This window comes from Ochotona curzoniae, unplaced genomic scaffold (assembly GCF_017591425.1).
Source record: "Ochotona curzoniae isolate NIBS_2020 unplaced genomic scaffold, NIBS_Ocur_1.0 scaffold_4683, whole genome shotgun sequence".
NCBI lineage: Eukaryota > Metazoa > Chordata > Mammalia > Lagomorpha > Ochotonidae > Ochotona > Ochotona curzoniae.
This window is the reverse complement of record NW_024467121.1, coordinates 22,238,781-22,260,330: the sequence shown is the minus strand read 5'-3', so window position 1 is coordinate 22,260,330 and position 21,550 is coordinate 22,238,781. Positions and strand designations below refer to the sequence as shown.

The 21,550-nt window shown below is 47.8% G+C and overlaps 1 protein-coding gene across 1 annotated transcript in view; it reads left to right on the top strand.

The window, feature by feature from the left end:
• The window catches only part of KIF26B (kinesin family member 26B), a 413,315-nt gene that overhangs the window by 190,513 nt on the left and 201,252 nt on the right, over positions 1 to 21,550 (top strand). Inside the window, exon 4 of the mRNA XM_040968150.1 lies at positions 20,740 to 20,906. Within this exon, the coding sequence (XP_040824084.1) occupies positions 20,740 to 20,906 (167 nt within the window). The remainder of the gene's footprint in view (positions 1 to 20,739; positions 20,907 to 21,550) is intronic.

The following is a 21,550-nucleotide window of genomic DNA, read 5'->3' as shown; positions in this document are numbered from 1 at the left end:
ATCCACTCACAAGCCACATGACCAAAGCAACACACGCAACCCACAGAAGAGGTCTATAGAATTCCTGATAATCAGCATTATTTATTCAGCCCCTGCTACTCCTTGAACAAAGTTACCGTGATTGTTGTGTCTTGATTAATATCTGTCTACCATGATTTGGATCTAAATCAGAAGTAATCAGTTTGGTTTGAGTTCCAACACTGAGCAATCATGATGTGATGGTAGGTTCAGCCTGGAGTAGATCATGGCATATTGTGTGGCAGAAGTCAAGGCCCCATTGGAGTGTTTTAAGGATCCTCTGCTTTTCCAGGATACATTGAACTCAGACAAGATTGGGACCTTACTGACCCAGTCCGAATGCCTTTCATTTGCTTCTTTCCCTAATCTTTTCTAGAAATACCTTAAAGTATGACATGCACTTAAGAGACCAGGCAGGTAGTGGGAAAGGAGGTGTGATGTCAGGGAATTCGGGAACTTCCTGTCCATTGAGGTGCGAATCAGGTGCTGAGCAGGTGGGCTGCCTTCCCGCCCTCCTGGCCCGAGTCCTCCAGCTCGGAGGTGTGCAGGAGCCTCTGTCATGGAGGAGCGTTTCTGCCTTGGGGTGGACAAATGGCACAAATCAGGGCATTTTCACCCAAGAAAACTTGTATCCATGTTTTCACTCTTGGTTTATTATTATTATTATTATTATTATTATTATTATTATTATTATTATTATTATTACTGACCTGTTTAAGGCAGAGAGAGGGGAATGCTCCAGTGTTTGCCATGGCCAGGACAGGGGCTGAGGCTATGAACTTGTCTCCTCCGTGGCTAGCAGCAGCCTAACTGCTTGAACCCTCACTGCTGCCTCCAAGGTGTGCTTTGCCTGGAAGCTGGGGTCAGAAGCTAGAGGTAGGCGTGGCGCATAGACACGCTGATGTGGGTGCTGCTGCATGGGATCCTATGTGGAGCGTTAAGCACTAAGCCGCCCCCGTGCCGGTACACCACTGCCTGGGCCCGGCTGCTATCTGATATGATCTGATGTACCTTCCCAAGCTTTGTGATCTCACCTGCCTGCCAGCCAGAGGCCGAGCGTTTGCCCCACCCTGGACCCCTCCGGAGGCCCAGATGATAGACCCTGGGTACAGGACGCCTGTACCCAGGAAGGCTGGCCGCCTGCCACCGAGCTGCTTGCTTGGCCCCTCTGAGCTCTGTGGCCTGCAGCAAAGCTCTCTCAGGCTCAGCCTCTTCATCTGTAGAACAGGGAGAACAAATTCAAGTCAGCAGTGGTGCTGCAAACATCGGCTGTGGTGGCAGCTTCTGAATAGGTTGTCTCCACAAGCAGTTTCTGCTTAGAAGCAGGTGGTAACTGTTATTTTTGTTTGAAGTCCTCGCTTTCCGGTTTCTGGAGGAGGGATTGGGGTTCAGCTCCAGCATTTATGAAACCACTTTATCGGGAACCCAGAGACCCTCTCCTTCCGACCCTGCCGAGCGAGTGTGTGGGCTTAGCCTGTCTTCTGTGTAGCGTTCAGAACCCCAGAGGAGGGGCAGTTTGGTTAAAGGGCAGCTGTTTAAAGTATGATCCCTGGAATAGATTAGCTAAGCTGCATCCTTAGGATCAAAATGCTTGAGAAAATACTTGGTTCTGACCTTTTTTGCAACTCATGTTTGTTAAGCCCTTGGTCCTTGATCCTCTTGCTCAAGCAAAGAGGAGCTAGGCGTTTGCTGCAGCACTTGCTGGGCGCTCCCAGCACAGACCCTTGGGTGCCCTGGGTTAGTTCAGTGGTCCCGTGGTCAGGGTCCTAGAGGCAGGACTGACTTGGTCTCTTTTGGGAGCTGACCTCCTCCTCCCTGCTGAGAAGGAGTCACGTGCCCCAGTCCCCTTCGTGCCGGGACCGTGGGGTCAGGCTTAGAGTCCGTCACGAGAGCTGCACGCCCCAAGTTCTCCTGTGTTCGTGCTTGTTCTTACTGGTGTTACTGTTTGGCGTTTGCTCTCCTCCTTGCCATTCCCTCTGCCTGTTGTCCTCCTCCCTCTCCAGGTACACTTCTTTGCTCCCTTTTTGGTGGCATGTGCCTTTTGGCAAGAAATGAGTAACTGAAGGAATGCATGGTTGTGATGAGTGCGGGAAGCTTCGGACAGTAACTAGGCTTTGAAGGCTGGACCCTCGGAGGCCTGGTTAGGGGGACTGGGGCCTCAAGGCGGGGCAGCAAGATCAGGGTGCAAGTTTCCTCCAGTGTTTCAGATGTGGAGGAGCCCGTGGCCGTGGCCTTCGTGCTCCTGAGAGGCACAGCGGTGCACCATCAAGTGACTGAGGCGTCCCCACGCCACCACTTAGGGCATAAGGAGGGCATCCCTGGGGTAGGTGCTCTGCTTTCTGTTTGTTTTTTTTTTTAATTTATTTTATTTTTATTAGAAAGGCAGATATATAGAGAGGAGGAGAGACAGAGAGGAAGATCTTCCGTCCAATGGTTCACTACCCAAACAGCTGAAACAGCTGGAGCTGAGCTAATCCAAAGCCAAGACACAGAAGCTCTTCCAGGTCTCCCAAGTGGCTGCAGGGTCCCAAGGCTTTGGGCCATCCTTGACAGCTTTCCCAGGCCACAAGCAGGGAGCTGGATGGGAAGTGGGGCCGCAGGGATTAGAACCGGCGCATGAATGGGATCCCGGTGCATGTAATGCGAGGACTTAAACCACTACGCTGTTGTGCCGGGCCCTGCTTTCAGTAAAAAATCATTTAAGGGAAGCAGTTTTTGGCTAACTTGCTGTAAGATTTGTAACAAGTCAGCCTGATCCAATAATGGGACATATTACCTTGCCCATGTGAGGATTCCCCTCAAAAGGGACTGAGTACCCTAAAAATGCTAGAACAGAAAGGCTGGGTTTATTGATTCTCATTTCATTTGGTGATGTCTCTGGAATTCTGGATAATTTCAGAGTAAATATGAGTTCCGGGGTCAGGTGTTTGGGCAGGGGAGGGCCATAAAAATGCCTGCACAAACCAGTGCCTTTACTTTGCAGCTCAGGTTAATACAGGTTCCTTGACCCCCGGATAAAATAATCCCCACTGCCGGCAGCCTTGGGCAGCCTTGGGGTAGACAGCCGTGATTCCTGGAGCCTGTTGTTATCTCCTTGCAGCTGTCTTATCAGTGCTCTGAGCCACAGTAAGGATTGCTGGGACCATTGGCAGGGACCCCTGCTGTCTCTCCCTGGGGAAACACACACCTGCGGATGGCAGGGAGCCCCCATGGCAGCCAGACAGAGGCCCTTCTGTCCTGAGGGCAGAGCAGGGATCTGGGCATCGGCTGACTGTGTCCTGCGTTCACTGGGCCAGGTGCTTGTTGCTGTGGTGGGATTGAGGTCAGGAGAACAAAGGGCTATCGTGGGTGCAGTCTCAAAGGAGAATTCAAGGAGTTTTCTCCTATTGTTTTTAATGCCTCTGGAGAGGGAGGGAGGGAGTGAGAGAGAGAGAGAGAGAGAGAGAGAGAGAGAGAGAGAGAGAGAGAGAGAGAGAGTATGTATGTATTTTTCCTTGGAAATAACTTTAACAGGTTGCAGGAGTGAAAATGGGACATGGGGCCAATGCAGTAGTTAGCGAGCTAATCCTCAGCCTATGGTGCAGGCATCCCAAATGGGGATCAGTTTGTAGCCTGGCTGCTCTACTTCTGAGCCATCTCTCTATTATTTGCCTGGGAAAGCAGCAGGGGATGGCACAAGTCCTTGAGCCCCTGCAGCTACTTTGGGAGACCTGGAAGAATCTCCTGGCTCCCAGCTTTGCATCAGCCCGCATCTGGCCGTTATGGCCATTTGGGGAGTAAACCAGCAAATGGAAGATTCTCTGTCTCCCTGTCTTTCCCTCTCTCTCTCTCTCCTCTCTCTGCAACTCTGATTTTCAGGCAAGAGAAATAACTCTTTTGAAAAAGAGAATAGGACAAAGGACACCCTCAATCCCTGTGATTAGCTATCTTTTCTAAACCATTTGAGAGTAAGATACATATTGTCATGTCCTATCTTTGGATACAGCCCTTTATCCCTAACTATCTCAGTGAGTATTTCCTAGGACCCAGGAGCGTCTTGTGCATAGCCAGAGTGCAGCTGTCAGCTTCAGCAGTGTTAACACTGGTGAATGGCCTTATGTGCTCCCTCCTCCAACCCCCTCCACCCCCAGTTTTCCCAGCATTGTTTTCCCTCCAGGGCAGGGTCCAGGCTGGGACCAGATTGCCTTCAGTGCTATCTCTTTTTGAAGATTCTTTTAACAGTACCATTATTGCAGTTATCAGTCATCTTAGTAAGTGACTCTAAATTGTTTGGTGGAAGTGCTTCTTATCTCTCAGGGTGTATTTCATTTACAATCATCCTTCCATTCCCTCAAAATCCAAGATTAGATTCTCTGGAGCCCAAAACCATCCTCATTGTGCGGAGTGATGGGGGAAGAATAAGGACTTTTTAAAGATTTATTTATTTATTTGGAAAGGGAGAGACAGAGAGGAGAGATCTTCTGTCTGCTGGTTCACTCCCTAAGTGAGGGCAGCAAGCAGGGCAGGGCCAGGTTGGAGCCAGGAGTCTGGAGTTTCATTGAACCTCCACGAGGGTGCAGGCACCCAAGGATTTGGTCATCTTCCATTGCTTCCCTAAGCACATTAACAGGGGGCTGGATTGGAAGTGGAGCACCTGAGACTCGAACCAATGTTCATAGGAGATGCTGGTGTCACACTGGGTGGTTTAACCTGATGTGCCACAATGCAAGCCCCTAAAGAATAGGGACTTTGAGGTGTGTGTTTTATACACAGTTGGCTTTTGTTTGTTTAATTGAAAGCACACAAAAACACATCAGATCTGTTGAAATCCTTCTGAACTTTGCCTGCTGTCAACTTGACTCCTTGCAAGGAGAGTCTTTATCTTTGAGGAGAAAAAAGATCATTTGAGAATCTTTGCTATACATTCAGACAAGACTTCGTGTGACTAGGAACAGATAGAAATACCTTGCCGTTCACCCGGAGCCCTTCTCTCAGCACCTGCCTGCCTGCCTGTTATGAGTCAGCGGCAGCAGCATCTGTGATAATGAAGCGTTCCCATGCATGTGCTGCTTTGCTCAGCTCCGTAAAGGTTATGTTCAGCAATTCTGGTCCCTGCCTCCCACCCCATTTTGCTTAACATGCGTCGATATGCATTATTAAGTCCAACAACACTTCAAGCAAAAACAGTGTCAAACACTTGTGAGGCATAATGCGGTCTCAGAATTACTGACTGGTATCTTTTTTAAAGATGCCACCATTTAATCAGAGAGACTGGATAATTGGTGAGAAATAGCTTTTCAAAAATCAGGGCTGGTAAACCAACTTTTAGTCTTTTCCTTCCTTACTGAAAGCTCACTTTCAAAATGCTCTTTCTATATATTTTTTTTTCTCTGATATCTAAAAGATGAATGTGGAAGAGTGATGGAAGATGTCAATTTTTTTTTCTTTAATAAAAGGGTTGCAGAAATCCAGTGCATAGCTTCTTTGAAAAAAAGATGAGTGGAAAAAACTTAGCCTCTCCTTTTTTGAGGGTGCAGTTTTCCCCAGAATACTCCCGGTGTTCTGTATTTGAGAGGCGCTGGGGCTCTCCCAGCTGGTCGAGGACAGAGGTGTTAATACTGTCTACTGTGCCTCTTTGCACTTGGCCTTGCTTTCTGGCTGCCCTAAATATCTTTCTATATCGACTGGTGATATATATATCTATAGAAAGATATTTCTTTATCTTGGCCTTTTTTTTTTTTTTTTTTACTATGTGTTATGGACAAAAAGTAATCTGGCATTGAAAATACTTAACTTTAACATTGTCTGAGTTTATAGCATTCTCGCCTTAAAATTGCAATCTACACACACATACATACCTAGAGATATTTTTTCCCTTGGCTGGACAACTCTGAACCCGTGCTATGCGGTGTGTTAGCTGTCAGCCTTGTGTGGTTATTGAGCATTTGAGATGTGGCTAGCCTAAGTTGACAGTGCTCTAAGTGTAAAATACACATCAGATTTCAAAAATTTAATGGATGCAAAAAGATGTGAAATATCTCCTAGGGGCTGACACTGTGGCACAGCAAATTAAGCTGCTACCTGCAATGCTGGCTTCTCACATGAGCTCCAGTTCAAGTTCCTGCTACTCTACTTGTTATCCGATTCCCTGTTGATGGGCCTGAGAAATCAGTGGAAAATGGTCTGAGTGAATGGGCCTGGCCACCCACGAGGGAACTCAGATAAAGTCCGGATTCCTGGATTCTGCCTGGGTCAACCCTGGCCTTGGTGGCCATTTGGAAGAGTGAGCCAGTGGGTGGAAGATGCCTTTCCCTGTTTCCCTGTTATTCAGAATTTCAAATTTCAAGTAGAATCTTTGAAATGATAAATAAAGGATCTCATGAGCAAGTTATTAAAATTTTGACTATGTTGAAATGCTAATATTTTGGGTACATTGGGTTAAATATGATGTTCTTAAAATGAACTTCACCTACTTCTTTTTACTTTCTAATTATGGGTTTTTAAAAAAGTATTTTCATTCTACTGTTTTTTTTTTTTTCCTTTTTAAGATTTATTTATGTTTATTGCAAAGTCAAATATACAGAGAGGAGAGACAGAGAGAAAGATCTTCCATTGGATGACTCCGGTACTGCCTTCCCAGGCCTCAGGCAGGGAACTGGATGTGAAGTGGGGCTGCCGGGATTAGAACCAGTGCCCATATGGGATCCTGGCGCGTACAAGGCAAGGACATTAGCTGCTATGTTATGGTGCCAGGCCCTGCTTGGTTTGCTTTTGTGCTTCCTATTTCTCTGGTTCGGCCCCGCCAGGAAAGGCAAGAAAATATAAAGCAAAAAGCACAATGGGTGTGCTGTCATTTAGAATGAGTAACTTAAGGGAAAGCTGAATTTCCAATGATCCCAGTTTTTTATTGTTGTTAGGTTGGGATTTCATTAAACCTTCTTTAATTAAATCTATTGTAAATCTGCCCCCAGGTCCCAATTGAAAAGAGAATTGAATCTTTCTGTTTACTTTAGAAGAATTCTAAGGAAATCCTGAACTCATTTTCAAAGTGACTTGATTTTTAAAGGCTTTGGTAAAAAGCTTTCTATTTATATTGACCAGGGTCTGATTAGTATAGATTTCTTGACAGGTCTGAGGAGTTGTGAAAATTATCCAGAAACTTCTGAAAGGACCTTTCTGGCCTTATAGAGGGGTGTCCAGGGGGAGACTTAAGGACCCTTTGAAGCTGCACCCCAGCCACATATGCCCCTGTGTTCACACCTTCCTTCCAGTCCAGGAACACATTGGGAGAGATAAAATATTTATTCCTAAATGTCTATAACTGAATTTATGCATCTAACTTGCTGGGTGTTATTGCCTGTGTAAACCCGTGTAACTGTGCACGTAATGCATGTTTTTATTAGTTCCTACATAAAATGTTTATGATAATGGCAAACAAAGGACTCATTTAGTTTAGCTGAGTTTGTTCTTATTGCTGTAGCTTCCCACAGATAAGCAACAGTGCAAACAGCAGTGTCAACAGGGAAGAGGGTCAGGCTTCCCAGGGCCGGGGGCTCCCGACAGTGGGCTGACAAGGTAGAAACAGGGCCGGGTTGGGATGCCCCGAGAGCACCTGAGGGGCTGGGTGGGGTGGGAGCCCCTTTGCAAAGTGGCTCTCCTCCCAGCTGGCAACTGTGGAGTATTCAAATTGAGTTTCTGAAAAGGCATGCATAACTACTATTGAGAGAACTCCCACATACTGTATTTCAGCAGGAGAATTACAGAGAGAAAAGCCTCAAGCGGCTCATTGTGGGTCATCTCCCACTCTGGGATTTAGACAAAGCACCAACAGAACAAAGTTCCTTTAAGTGGGTGCCTTCCTTGGAGTCCCTCTTGTCTGCCGGCTTTGGCCAGGCCTGTGGGATAGATAGACCACGCCTCCCGTTCCCACTACTGCCTTTTTATGTTTGACCCTTGGATGTGGTAAAGGATGCCCGCGGTGACCTGGATTGGAGGGGAAAGTTCTTCTAGACTTTGTAGAGGAGAGCAGCGTTCATTAACCCTGCCTTTGCCTTCCCCATGTCTAGTTAAAAATCCAGAGGGGGGCACAGTTCCTGAACCAAAACTCAGGAGACAGGATTTTACATATGCCAGTGCATGCAGGAGACAGGCTCTTTGCAGGTATTTTAAGGTGATTGAGTTTGACAAATGACAGACGTATGACTGTTCAAATAGGTGACACGGTGGGCAACCCCAAGCAGAAGGCAGCAGAGCAAATGGGCAGGCGTGGCATGCATGAGGCTGTCTGTGGATTGTGTTCTGTCTGGGCCTCTAATGAAACTTCAGCTTTGTGAGCACAGGGCTGTCGTGTGTTTAATCCTGGGCACAGGGAGTGTTTGTATATCAAGATCTGATGGTTGAGAAAGAGCTTTCCTCTACACGTCTGATCCCACTAACCTCTCTCCCTTTGGCAGATGTGCACGGCACTTGTTCTGGGCAGCCAGGTCCTTGAATTTTTCTAAGAGGTCTGTGGGAGAAGGTAACTTCTCTTGCCTCTGACCTTTTGGGCATGTTTCTTGGAGGAGTAATTGCACTTGAGGTTCTTTATTCTGTGTTAATTCTTTAGTGGTTGAGTTTATTGGTTCTGAAATGTATCTCTCCCGAGATATTTCTTAGCATCCTTTCCTCCAGGGGAGTTACTGTGCATTCTTTCTTAGAGACATGGCTTTGCTTCCTTGCCACTGTAAGAGAATTTCTAGAGTGAGAGTGTCTGTATGTCTGTTTGTGTGTGTGTGTAAACACATGGTGTGTATTCCCTTGGCTTCGCCCTTAGAATCCAAACCTTAACCGTTCTTGCCGTTTTATGGTTCTGCTGGTGATGATCCCTGTAGAAGCTTCAGTAACATCTTTGTCCACATGGAGTCTGAGAGGACTGGATGTGGTAGAAAAGGTTGTTTCAAACGAAAGCTGATCGCCTGCCTGTAAGGAACTGGCCTTCCGTCATGAGGCACTGCTATTTGGTCCAGCAAGGGTGTTCTGCAAGTGTTGAGTATCGTCAGTGTGCACTGAAGATCATAGTGCTTGGCCACTGGCTTCTTTTGAGATGGCCTGGTTGATTCCAGGCTCTGTATCTGGGAATCTGGCCCTATTTGCATGGCTGCCCTACATCTATGGAAGTGCTGTAGATTTTCCAACTACTAAGCGTAGGATCAATCCTGGGGTGCTGCTTAGGGGCATAGGGAGGGATGACAAAACTAGTTGAGATGTTGTTACTTTCTCTCAAAAGAGAATAATTCAGTGTTGGGGAATTGCAATGATGGATTTTTTAAAAATTTAGTTTAGAGTCTTTTAACTCAGGATTTGATGAATGGCTTTTCAAGTGTGCATAAAAGGCAAGAATCCCCAAAGATCAGCTCTGTTTTAAATAACAGGCTCCAGGGACTCCAGGTTTGTAACAAAAGGGCAGATATAGCAGAGATGAACTCCCAGGTCCAAGTGTGTTTGAGAAGAAAGTGCTCCGGCTAGGATCCCTGAGGTGCCAAGGAATGCTAGTCTTGCTGGCTCTGGTTTGTTAGCCGGGGGAATTCTAGTTAGATACACTCACAATAATGGAGTTGGTATTGCCTTTGCCAGGCCTGACCCACATTATGAAGTTCTGACAAGTGGAAAGTATCGCTGAGCTTTGGGAAAAGCTGTAGCATGCACAAAAGGAGACAAAACCAGCATCTTAAATAGAGAAGAAATCTGAGCAGAGCCACTGCATGAAGAAATGAGGACACGGGATGGGATGGTACAAGGCAGAGTGCTTAGTGAAGATGCAGTGAGATTGGGTATTTCACTGATGTTCAATCTTTGTGTCTTTGCTAATTTTTTTAATGCCATAGACTTTACCATATATACTTGAAGAAATCTGACAATAGCAAAAAATTAACTTTGGGATTTGGTTTTATAAATTCATAAGATTCAGGGTTTTTAAAATAGCCCTAAGTTTGAGAATTTGGGGGCTAAAGAGGGATATAGAGGATACTCAAACATGATTTAAGCCTCAGAGTATTTTGTTTTAAGTATTTATTTCGAAATCAGAGTTACAGACAGAGAGAGAGAGGATAGAGGCGGGGGGTGGGGGGGGAGTGGAGATAGACATCTTCCATTTGCTGATTTAATTCCCAAATGGCTGCAGTGGCCAATTTTGGGCCAGATAGGAGTCAGGAACTACTTTTGGGTCTCCCCCATGGATGGCAGAGGCCCAAATGCTTGGTCCATCTTCTGCTGCTTTCACGGGTAGGGAGCAAGTGTGGAAGTGGAGCAGCTGAGACATGAACCAGCACACATATGGGGTGCTGGCATCATGGGCTGACAACCTTACCCACCTGTGTCACAGAGCTAGCTTTTCTGCAAGTATCCATACTGTTATCTATCGGTGAAATATAAAATGAAGGTAACATTTGTAGAAGTAAGTGTATTTTATGAATAATCCAAGTCTACTAAGTGAACCAATTTAGAGCATCATCAGATGTGAAATTTGTTGTGGATCTGGTGACAAGATTAGGCTCTGATTAGGATCATCTCGAGTTTCTTGGTACCCTGCCCTGATGAACTGTTTTCTGAATTCTGACATGTGGGAGTGGCATCAAAGCTTAAATAACCTGCTTGATAGGGTAAGTAAGCCTCAGCTCAGAAGAACAATTCTAGCCATCCCAAGTTATTCTAGGTCAGCCCACAAATGTTTGCTTTCCTGGGTGCAGGTTTGCCGTCAGCAGGTTTTGTTTCCTAAGCCATTTTGATTTGAGAAGGATGCTTGACAGTGCTGCTGTTGACTGTGTCGGGTCCCTGAGTTTGGAAGTGAAGATGTACGGGAGGTTAGTTGACTTTATGAAGGTCTTGCGACTGGGAGACACAGGGAGAGCCTGGTAGAACCGAGTCCTGGCTTCCTGTGCATCTGCAGAGACTCTGTCTTCCTCTCCATTTCTAGAATTTTCTCACGTGAGAGATCTTCAGTCATATTGTTGGTCTTTTGATATGCATAAGTAAAAGCTGCAGCCAGTTAGCTGAGGCTAATTTTGTAATGTATAAAAGCTAACGTGGGGCTCAGAGCATAGCCTAGTGGCTGAAGTCCTTGTCTTGCACGCGCCAGGCTCCCATGTGGGTGCTGGCTCCTGTCCTGGCTGCTCCACTTTCCTCTGGCTCCCTTCTTGTAGTCTGGGAAAGCAGTTGAGGATGAGCCAACGCCTTGGGACCCTGTGCTCACATAGGAGACCCAGAGGAGGCTTCTGGGTTCTGATTGGATTAGCTCTGGCTGTTGTGGCCATTTGGGGAGTGAACCAGTGGATACAAGGTATTTCTTTCTGTCTTTCCTTCTCCCTATGAATTTGACTTTTCAATTAGAAAAAAAAAAAAAGAATAAATCTTAGAAAGAAAAAAGCTAATATGTCTGAGAATTTTTCCACCTCTCTGTTCCAGAATTGATTTCTCAATTGTATAGGATTTGGTATTTCTGCAGTTGGCAAATGCAAGACCCCTGAGTTTAATTCAAAACTGGATACAGGCTGGTATGAATGCAGCCTGCTGCCCAAAGTACCCCATCCCAAGTTGCTGCACTGGTTTGAGTCCTGGCTGCTCTGCTTCTGAGCCAGCTAATGCTCATGTACCGGGGAAGGCAGTGGAAGGATGGTCCAGGTGCTTGGGCCCTGCCACCTGCATGGAAGAGGCAGATGAAGCTCTGGGTCTTTGGCCTGGCTTTGGTCTGGTCCAGCCCTAGCTGTTGTGGTCTTTTGGGGAATGAATTATAGAAGGAAAATTCTTGTTCTTTCAGTCTGCCTTTCAAGTAAAATAAATACATCTTTTTCAAAGAAAAACAAGAAAGAAAAAAAAATACCTTGAAAACATAAGCAACCCAGTGCATTTCTCTGGCACAGTCAACTCATTCTTAAATGAATTCGATTTCCTGTTCACTGTTGAAGCTCAGCACAATGGCAGGGGATAGGTTTGCTGATTCAGAGACGTGTTTGTGTGATTTTTGCAGGAAGCCAGTATATGTGCTAAGCTCAGAGCATAACTTAAAGGTGTCATTGGAATCTCCTAGTGTCCCTGCTTTGTAGTGGAGTATGTTAGGAGCTATACGGCCTCTCCAGTAACATTACCTTGTTTCATCCCAGGCAGTCTCGGCCAGGGGAAAATGACTCTCCTGGAGCCTTCCTTGCTGGTCCAACCACAGCAGACCCAGGATGACTTATTACCATTCAGTGCAACATCTACGGAAGGCCCAGTGCCTGACTCACCATTTGCTGGGCCCTGGGATTATGCTGACAGCTGTACTGGTTTCAGCCTATCTCTAGTTGGGGCATCCCTCTTTAGAGGTTGTGATGGGTTGTTGACTGTGAAAGGGCAGGAGAAGCCATGCAGTCCTGGGCTGCTCACGATGCTGCTGGTTTCCTGTAAGCACCCCGAGCAGGGACAGCACTTTCCCTGGAAGAGCTGTGTTCCCATGGCTCCTGCTGTGCAGGCTCCAGCAGCTGTAGAAGTCACTCCCCCTTGTCCCTGGAGCAGGTGCTCTGTCCTCCATCTCCAGCACCCCAAGGACTGTGTAGGTGTCTACACGCTTTGTGCCATGTCCATGCACACCATGGTTTGTTAGGGGCTGACATGCTGTCCATGATTTTGCATTCTGGCCATTCTGCAGACCAGTTTAGGTTACCAGACCCCTTAGAACTTTTTCTCCCAAGCACTCAAGACAAGTAGGAGGAAGTGAATACCGACAAGAAACAACCCTTTCAATCTCAGGTAGGCTGTAAGGTGTGGTTGGCCTCCTTTAAAATGTTCCTGGCATTAGCCAAGATTTAGGGGAAGAGGCATGACATAGGTCCCAGGAAGGGACTGGGACTTGGAGAGATTCAACCCAGATGGAAAAGGCTATGATCTGTATTAGAATGAAATGCTGCACCAGTTCCAGCTAATCCAATGTTCAATCTCCTAATCTTGTTGTGTTTACCCTTGGCAGGGTAACTAATAACCGATGTTATTGTGCAAAAGGAACACACAGCACTTATCCAGCTAGGCAGACACTCGGAGCCCTTTCTTCAAAGGCAAGGACTACATTTGAAATGGAAGAGGGGCACAGGATGGCTCAGTTTTGGGAAATGAGTCTTGAAATGGCTGCATCTTTCAACACCTCAGGGCTGAGAGGGTAACTGACTCGCAAAGCCGAGACAGAAGAAGTAGGCCAGGTTGATGGGCCCTCTGCCTCTGGCTGGATGGCTCCTCTCCTGGAAGCCGCATTCCTACGGTCACTTGCCCCATATTCCAGAAAGTTCTAGCTTTCCCGCTGTGGCTGTCACCCGCCCATACCCAAGCTGATCAAAAGGAGCCATTATTATTCTCTCCTTTTCTTTTTTTTTATGGTTTATGTAAATTTCTTACTAGTTTTTCTCCTTTCCTCTGTTTCTTTTTTCCGTTTCGGTCTTTTTTTTAAGTTTTTTTTGTTTACTATTTATTTATTTATTATTGGAAAGTCAGACATACAGAAAGGAGGGGAGACAGAGGGGAAGATCTTCCATCCAATTTCACTCCCCAAGCAGCCACACGACTGGAGCTGAGCCAATCCGAATCTAGGAGCCAGGAGCTCTTCCAGTTCTCCCACATTGGGTACAGGGTCCCAAGACTTTGGGCCATCCTTGACTGCTTTCCCACGCTACAAGTAGGGAGCTGGATGGGAAATGGGGCCGCCAGGGTACGAAATGGCACCCAAATGGGATCCCTCTTTATGCAAGCCAAGAACTTTAGCCACTAGATTATGGTGTCGGGCCCTCAGTTCACTTAGAATTGCATGGATGGTTAATGACTACATGTGTTAGCTTTATGCCATGTTAAGACACTCTGAAGCTGGTGCAATGGAGGACACAGATACAGCCATACCCTGAGATGGGGACATAGATTGGTGATGGGTATGCTGCTGGTGTAAGGACAGGTTTGGGGCACATTTAGAAGGCTGGCCTTGATCGTTTGGTGTGGAGAGGAATGGTTAGGGCACTGCTCTCAGGTGAGTCGTGGGGTGGGGAACACTGGTGACCCTCCCCCAGTGCGAGTGGCATCCCCGAGCTGACTCAGCACCTGAAGATAGGATCAGCTGGCAGGACCAGATCTTGGGAACTACTCTAGGGGTGACTTATGGCTGTCGCTGATGCCAGGACTGGGGTGATTGACATTGCAATTTTATCTTGGCCTATCTACCCAGTCTGAGGTTGCTGTAGTTGCAAATTTAAAAAGTGCAATCAATTACATCAAGATTCAGACCATTTGACTTTATTTTCATTTGACCACCAAAAAAAAAAAAAATTACAAAACACTCAAAAAAGTCTTTAATACATATTGAGAAGTTATTCAAATGAGCCTTCCCCATCCCTCTGTATCAAATCTGCCGCTGCCAGCACATTTTTCTGAAGATGTGGGTGTCACTGTGGAGCTGAGCATACTTGGCACGGCAGCGGCTCTGACCTGCACAGCCTAGACTCCAGGAGATTCGGAAGCCCAGCCCAGCGGCCTTGCCCACAGCTGGTCAGAACTGGAAGCAGCAAGGCAGTGCCGAGGATCTGGCCAAGCTCACGGGCAGCCCCAGTCATGATCCTGGTCTGTAAAGATGCCTCAGTTCATGGCCTTGGAGCAGCACGCTCACCTCGTGCTGTCTGCTGGACACCTCTCGTCTTCAGGTGCTATCAAAAGTGTCCTTGAAAACCACCCTCCAAAGCATAATCAGAGATCAAGCATTAAAAGTAGCACGGCTCAACATACCTACAAGGCAAATAAGATGCCTGTGGAGACATACTCCAAATTTGGTGGTAGGCCTGCATCATTTGTTCTGAGAGATACTGACAAGGAAAACTGAGCTGCCAAAGGTTGGGAGGTGAGTCCAAATGCATCATGACCCCCTCCTTCCTCCTGATCCCAGCTAGTGGCCCTGCCCCTTTACCCCGCAGCCACACAAAAGCTAACAGAAAACAGCTATCGGGTGCTGTGGGGGCCAGATGGAAGCCCTGATAAGGGGTGTCATGAGCTGGGAGCAGCTCCTTCTGTTTGCCAAGTCTCATCACGCAGAAGGGAAGCCGAGGCTATAAATTTGCAGGTGAAGAAAAGGCAGCTCTCCCAGGCCCCGGTGTATCACCAGTTTGTGGAATTCTCTTTTGCAAGAGGTCACTGAGTCAAATGCTGTGGATGGATAATTTTATGGCCACTAATAAAATTTATAGCCAAAGCAAGCTAAGATAATAAGGGTAATCAAACATCCAGGCCTGGGCCATAAGAATCCCATGGTAGGCTGTTGGTGCTGCCCGGCCCAAGGAGGAGTTTATCTGTCTGACTCAAGGCCAGCCTCAGTCTCAGAGGTGATTTGTGTCCATGTGAGCAGTGAGGATGGGCGCAGGCCCGGGGCAAGCTTCGAATAAGGCAGTAACTGCCTGAGCTTTGTGGCCAGCATATCCCCAGAGAAGAAGGAAATTCACTTTGCTAGTCCGTGTGTGAGCCTAACACACCTGAGAACTGCCCTGCCTCTGGACCACTCCATCACAGAGTGTGTTCATCAGCTGACTTAAGGTGCACTGCGGCAGGTGTGATAAAGATGAGGCAGGGATGGCCTTTGCCTTACACAACTGCAAAGAAGTCAAGTTGTGTGTCGTCAAGGAGGCAAGCTTGTGTGAGGGTTGTGTCAGCCACTCCCAGCACTGCTGCCCTTGCCTCTCCTCCCTCTCTTATAGACTGGCCTATAAGGTGGGCTTCAACCTGTCCCTGGGATTGCCCCATTCATTTCAGCATGGGGCACCTGCAGAGGCATGTGGACATCACTGGGGGTCAAGGTGCGCTGGCCTCCCCTCCGAGCATCCTCTGATCTCCTTTTGTAAAAGTGCATAGCAGGTGCAGGACTGCCTGGGACAAGTGAAAAGAACTCTTTGTTATTGTGGGAGTTTTGTGGTTGCAAAACATGCATAATCTAAAACGTATTCATTTCTCCATGTCTGGTGGCATTGTAAGGATAGTCACGGTGCTGTGTGTGCACCCAGTACCACCATCCATGTCCAGCCCTCTCTTCATGCAGCAGAACCTGTCCCCACTCAATTGTAATGGCCACTGCGACCACCACCCCAGATCCCTGCACTCACCATTCTGCTCTGTGTCTGTAACAGTTTGATGATCCAGGCACCTCATCTAAATGGAATTCTGTAATATTTCTCCTTTTCCTTCTCTCTCTCTCTTAAATAAAAGCTCTCAATGAGATGGAGAAAAATGTATTTTCTTGCCCTAGTTCACCACCCATTTTATTCACACAGGAAGAGCCCAGCCATAGTTGACTTGTTGCAATGTCTACTGTGCTTTCAAAACAATACTTGCCCTGCTGATGCCAGCTCTTGCCCCCATTGCAATCCCGCTTAGCAGAAGTTCCCAGCACTGCCCCCCAGAGCTTCTGACACTGCCTGGGAAATGCAGATCTGGGCAGCTCTGCTCCCTGACAGAGGGGCAGAAGGTATTGGAGAAAAGGTGCCAGCAGATTGAGTTCCTGAGGACTGGGAGCGTCCAGGTGGATGTGGGGGGGGGGGCGGCACTGGGGAAGATGCAGTCATCACACCCCCTCCCCCCCAGGTTTCCCTTTTAAGTGAGTCAGTTCTTGTTTCTCTGCCTTCAAGGATGAAATGAGTGTAACTCCTGCAGCCAGGGGAAGCATGGCAATCCCCAGGGGGCGTGGGACTGAAGTGAGAGACTCCTGCAGCTGTCAGGGCAGGAGTCCATAGCTAGCTGCTTGTCCTTGACCTGGGAGGAAGCATCTGGGGGAACCTGTGCTAGGGATCCTGCTGTCAGACACTTAGCACCCTATAAGTGACTCTCCTGGGCCTGGGGCAGATCCCTGCAGTGAGAGGAAGACTCACATATAGAAGGGGATGTGAAAAATAAATTTTCCTCTCCACCCCCTGCTCCTTATCTAATATGAGCAATCACGAAATAAGGTTTCTGTGCAGCTCAGTTACTGCGCTGGTGATTACGGGAGGCAGGTGCCCTGCTGGCCACCCCTGTCACCTTTGATTTGTGTGGCTGCAGCGAAGCAACTGCATGGTCAGCTCTCGAATACTTGTCTTTGACGTGAGGCTGTGCCATTCCAGCTGCTCCTTCGCACTTGTGTTTTCCTCATGTCAGCCTCTCCTATGGCTTTGTGAAAGTGTACTCTGGGTCCCATTCCCCAGAGCAGCAAAGCCAACAGCAGACAAGCCTCCTGCAATGGTACCCAGGGCTCAGAACAAGCTGCGGCCCGACTTTTCTAGATAGTGGCGAGATAACGCTGATCCAAGACACTTCATGAGCATCCCCCATTTACCAAATCATAAAAACATGAACTCGCAATCAATAACTACAAAATAGCTGTCCCGAGACGTGGATATATTAGCTGTGGGAGAGAAAAGGTTATTAAGTATGATTTGGGGGACCTAAGGGGGACTCCATGTAGTTAATTAAAGGCTGTATAAGGAGCCACGGCTGTCCACAGATGCTGCAGCTCAGGAAACCGACCCAATCCCGCACTCCCTGCTCTTGGGGCCGGTCAAGGGAGGGGTTTTCTGGGTCAGTGAGGCCATTGAAGGCGAGTTCCCTGTGCTGACACACTCTGGCAGCTCTCACAGTCGCATCTTCACTGGGAGCGAAAGGTCAATGGCTTGCAGATGGCAGTTTGTGATGGGGACGCTACCCTGGGAAGAGCCAGATGTATTTTGTCTTGATTCAGAGTGGTCAAGGTCACAACCAGATTGAAGATTCATGATTGCTTCGGGTCCAGTTTCCAAGCCCTCACACTGTGGCAGCAGTATAAAAATTTAAATTTGGGCGAAAGACAAGCATCTCACCTAGAATTAAAATACACTGGGGAACTTTATTATAGTGGGGAAAGCATCACGTGGAATGGTATATAAGGTTCTTCCTCTTTTTTTTTAGGTTTATTTATTATTTGAAAATCAGAGTTATAAAGAGATCTTGCATATGTTGGTTCACTCTCCAGATGGCTGGGCTGAACCATGCTGAAGCCAGGGGCCAGGAGCATCCTCCAGGACCCAAACCCTTGGGCCATCCTCTCCTGCTTTCCCAGCCACGGTAACAGGGAGATGGATTGGAAGTGGAGCAGCTGCAACTCCAGTTGGCACCCATATGGAATGCTGACACTGCAGGTTGTCTTACCTGCTATTTCCACAACACTGGCCCTCGTGTGTGGGATCCTTATGTAAATTGAGGACCCACACGCATGTGCACATTTGGGTACCCGTGCCAACACACACATGCTCCCTCTTTCTGTAGCCTTTCATTGTTGTACTGTTTTTAATCAACCACTTGTCTACAGGATATAGTAGGGCTTTGAAAGTAACAGATGCTGCTAGGTAGTGAGATGGCCCTGTGCAACGGAGATGGAGTACTAAACACAGGTTTTAATCTGCACTAAAACCAAACAAAATGCTGTGAGGAAAACTCCAGGTTGGTTATCAGGCTGGTCACTGGGTCTCAGCTCTTTCAGCCACACATTCACACAGTGAAGATAACGCGTTCATTCCGTAGGGCCTCTGAGTGCCCAGTGGATATATTCAAGATTCCTGATCTGCAGTTTGCTTAGGAAGAGTCAGGTAGCTTTTGCAATATGATGGGAGAACTAGGGGAGATAGTTGTTTGCAGAAGGAAGAGTCTTCCCTCAGAATTGGGCAATGGAATTGGAGTTTCAGGGGATCCGCTGGCAGTGATGGGAGCTGACAGGGGAGGCAGGAAAGCAGGTAAGGATTTTGGAAATGTTCTTCCAGGTGGGGCAGTTGTGGGGCTCATGGGATGAAACCTACTCAGGGTCAAGCAGGTTGGGACCCTCCATTTGCTGTCATCTCTCCCATCTCACCATCCCTCAGTGCTCCCTCTGGGAAAGGAGTGGTCTCGTCTTAGAACCCTGTTTCTGCTGGTGGCCATCTCCCAGCATTTGCTGAAGCCCTCCCACGCCTACAGCTCTGCCTCGTGTGAGCCAGAGGTGGGGAGTTAGAGTGGCTGGAGAAGGGGCAGGGCTTCCCAGGGGATACCCCTCCACGCCCTCTGAACAGAGCAGCCCAGGCCCCCAGGCAGAGTTCTGTAGCCGGGACACCCAGGCTCTGGTGTAACTTGCAGCAGCCCAGCAGCTCCTCTTAGGTTTGCCTTAGAAGCATGGGGGCAAGCCCCCACCCTGGCTGTTGGGAAAGGTCAACTGCCCTGACTTTCTCATAAGAATAAGTAAATCTTAAAAAAAAAAAAAAAAGATGTTCTCTTGATAGAGAAGAGGAATAGCACCCACCAAAACCAAAGGCAAATGCGAAGAAGATCCAACAGAAAACTAAATCAATGAACAAGGCATTGTTAAAATGACAGAACCAAATTAACAATCATTCATATGAACCTTGAATGTAAATGACTTACACTCATCAATCATCATAGGTTAGTACACTGCATTAAAAAAAAAAAAACCCATCTGTGTTGCCTACAGGAGGCATATCTCACCCAAAAAGGTCAGCGGAAACTGTATCTCATGGACTTTGATGTTCGTATGTTTTTTTAAAGATTTATTTTATTTTTATTGCAAAGTCAGATAGCCCTTGGCTACCTTTGGTGCCTCTCTTCCAGCTTCTCTTACTTGGGGTCAAGTTTCCTTCTAGTGCTTGGAAGGAATGAGAGTCAGCAAGTGTGTGTTGGCCAGCCTGCAGCCGAATCCTGCCGGACTGTCCAAGTTAGAGCGCATGGCAGCAAAGAGTTTCAAGTCAGTGGGACTCAGAGTAATGACTGTTCTTATGATAAGCACCCATCTTTTTACGTCTCCAGGCTAACAGATGGGATTCTTTCACTGGCCTGCTGGCCAGCTCCAGTATAAAGCAGAAACGACTCCTGCTCTTTGCCTTTCTGTGCTTGTGCTTGGCAGGTGATCAGAAACATGCATTAGTTAACACTGAAGGGTCTGAGCAAGTGAGAGACACTGAACTTCTCCTGCCTTTAAAAAAAGTCCACCATTTCCCCACTTTGTAAATTTTTCAAGGAACAGGCTTCTCAATGAGCACATTCAGACTTTGGATCCGTAATCGTCACATCACAGGAGCCACAAGACTCCAGTTCTTCCCACAAGGGGCGTTCTTCTCAGCCGGTTATGAGGATTTGAGGAAAAGCAAACCAAAACCAGAGCTGCCCTCAGCCGGTAGAGCGACCATCATTTCAAATCAGATGGACGCTGCTTACTGTGAAGAGGGAACTGAGGTTTGCTGAAATGATCCAAACCTTCCAGAAGAAACCACTGGCCCCTGAGGTGGCTGTGTCTTGTTTGTGTTAGGATCCAAGTCACCCATTTTACTGCCTCTTACACCACTACCACCACCAAGAGGTTAGTCTTGTTTCCTAGGTTCCTCAGGAATAGGCTTGCCCCATGCCCCCCACCTCTGCAAGCAATCGCTGTGCCCCCCTGTTCTGACCCCTATGAATGAAAGGAGGCACAAGACCTTGTAAAACTAACCGTGTCAGGCAGTCATTAAATTCCAGTGTTTTCAACGGAAAGGAAGAGGTGTTCTAGCTATAAAATGCTGGTGCAGAGCCTTGTGGAAGCCCTAAACGGAACCTCCCCACGCACCCCCCAGGAGACCAACGGCAGCCTGTGACCCCGCCCTACCCCGCCAGTGCCTCCCTCCCTTACCCCCATCCAGAATCGCGGTCGGTGCTCAGGAAACAGGTACTGAGTTCAGGATCCGTTTTCCTTGTCAGATTTCCCAGCTGATGACAGAGACTGGGCGGGAAGGCCTGACCGAAGCAGCGCTGAACCGCTATAACGCAGACAAGCCGGCAGCCTGCAGCACGCCCGCAGCCCAGGGCTCCTGCACAACCAGCGACACTCCCACGGGCCCCTCGGTGGCTGCGTCCTTCTTTGCACGGTAAGATTGCTGCTTGTGGCACCTTTCTCATGGGCCCACCTGCTTAGCTTCTCATGGGGCCGGTTTAGTTGTTACACTGTGGAAGGTTGTGGGGCTGGCCTTTGAGACAGCATCTGCCAGCCTTGGCACCCTTGGCAGCATGAGCTGGACAGCTCTGCCTTGGTCTGTCCTGTGTCTGGTTGATACTTGGTACTCCCTTAGCCTCCACCGCCCCCCAAGCCTCTCCCCAACGTACTACTAAAAATATCTCCAGATATCATCAACCATCCCTTGCATCAAGTGTCACTACTCTAAGAATACTTGGCTCCAAAGATGCTGCTGCTCAGTCTGCGCCCTTGGCTTGCGACAGCCCCAAGCTGCTGTTTGTAGAGAAGGAGCTGCTTACACGCCCTGCAAGCCATCACTTCTCTCCCCGCCTTCTTTCTGGGCGAAGGAGGTGGATAGTTATCAGATACCATTCGGCTAATCTTGGAAACTTTAAAAACATGAGAAATAGAAAAGAAAGGTATTTCAGCAATGTTTTCTGCCTAATTTTAGCAACGTGGCAGAGACAGGCTGGGAGCAAAGGACAGCTGAGCAGGAAACAGCCTCAGGGGTTGTCTAATTTGATCTCCTGATCTTTATGAATAAGGCGACTGGGGGCC